General features: G+C 39.3%; 1 protein-coding gene across 1 annotated transcript; it reads left to right on the top strand.

The window, feature by feature from the left end:
- Positions 1-308: 308 nt before the first annotated feature.
- On the top strand, positions 309-689 carry LOC133759257 (small ubiquitin-related modifier 2-like). Its single transcript, XM_062190192.1, has one exon. It carries the CDS (start codon positions 324-326, stop codon positions 687-689), a length of 366 nt encoding a protein of 121 aa, XP_062046176.1. The 5' UTR covers positions 309-323.
- Positions 690-1039: the final 350 nt, after the last annotated feature.

The raw sequence follows: 1039 nt of genomic DNA, 5'->3' as shown, positions 1-1039 counted from the left end.
ACTATTCTGGGTCTTTTGTGATTCCATATGAACTTTAGAATTGTTTTTTTTCCTAATTCTGTAAAAAATGTCATTTTGGTAGAGATTGCACTGAATCTGTAGATTGCATTATAAAGTATAGATATTTTAACAATATTCTTCCAATCTGTGAGCAAGAATATCTTTCCATCTTTTTTGGTGTGGTCCTTTGGATTTATTTCTTTTTTTCTTTAAAGATTTGTTTATTATTCTCCTGCCGCTCCTGGTGCTGCTTGTGTGCTCGTTCGGTGTGGACCTGGTACCTCTTTTGTGAAGCGGCAGCTGAGGAGACTCCGGCGCTCGCCATGGTGGACGAAAAGCCCAAGGAAGGAGTCAAGAGTGAGAACAACGATCATATTAATTTGAAGGTGGCGGGGCAGGATGGTTCTGTGGTGCAGTTTAAGATTAAGAGGCATACACCACTTAGTAAACTAATGAAAGCCTATTGTGAACGACAGGGTTTGTCAATGAGGCAGATCAGATTCCGATTTGATGGGCAGCCAATCAATGAATCAGACACACCTGCACAGATGGTAATGGAGGACGAAGATACGATTGATGGGCGGTGTCTACTGAAAAGGGAACCGGCTGCTTTACTCCAGAACTCTGACCTTACAGACCAAGAACACATTCTCAACCTGAAAACTGCGATTGGTTCCATCACATCCTGACTACTGCAGCATAGTTTTCTCTACTCTTTCATTTCCCCTTCCCCATTCCTTTATTGTACATAAAGTAACTGGTGTATGTGCACAAGCATATTGAATTTTTTCTTTTCTTTCTCTCCTTTTTTTTTTAAACTAAATGGCCAATCGTATGTTTTGATTGACATCAAATGGAGATGGAATGGGGAAAAATCCTGGTTCTGTGAAAATACCCCTTTTCTCCATGAGTGGCATGCTCATTCAGCTCTTATCTTTATATTCCAGTAAGTTATTTTGCTCTCACTGTTTTAACAACAACAAAAAAAAACACACAGAAATCCTTGCATACCTGATTTGATTGGACAATTTTAATGTTT

Source organism: Lepus europaeus, chromosome 5, assembly GCF_033115175.1.
Source record: "Lepus europaeus isolate LE1 chromosome 5, mLepTim1.pri, whole genome shotgun sequence".
NCBI classification, from domain to species: Eukaryota; Metazoa; Chordata; class Mammalia; order Lagomorpha; family Leporidae; genus Lepus; species Lepus europaeus.
This window is presented reverse-complemented; position numbering and strand designations above follow the sequence as displayed.

Excerpts from the sequence above, each read along its gene's own strand:
- LOC133759257 (XM_062190192.1), top strand. The coding sequence starts at position 324 with ATGGTGGACGAAAAGCCCAAGGAAGGAGTCAAGAGTGAGAACAACGAT.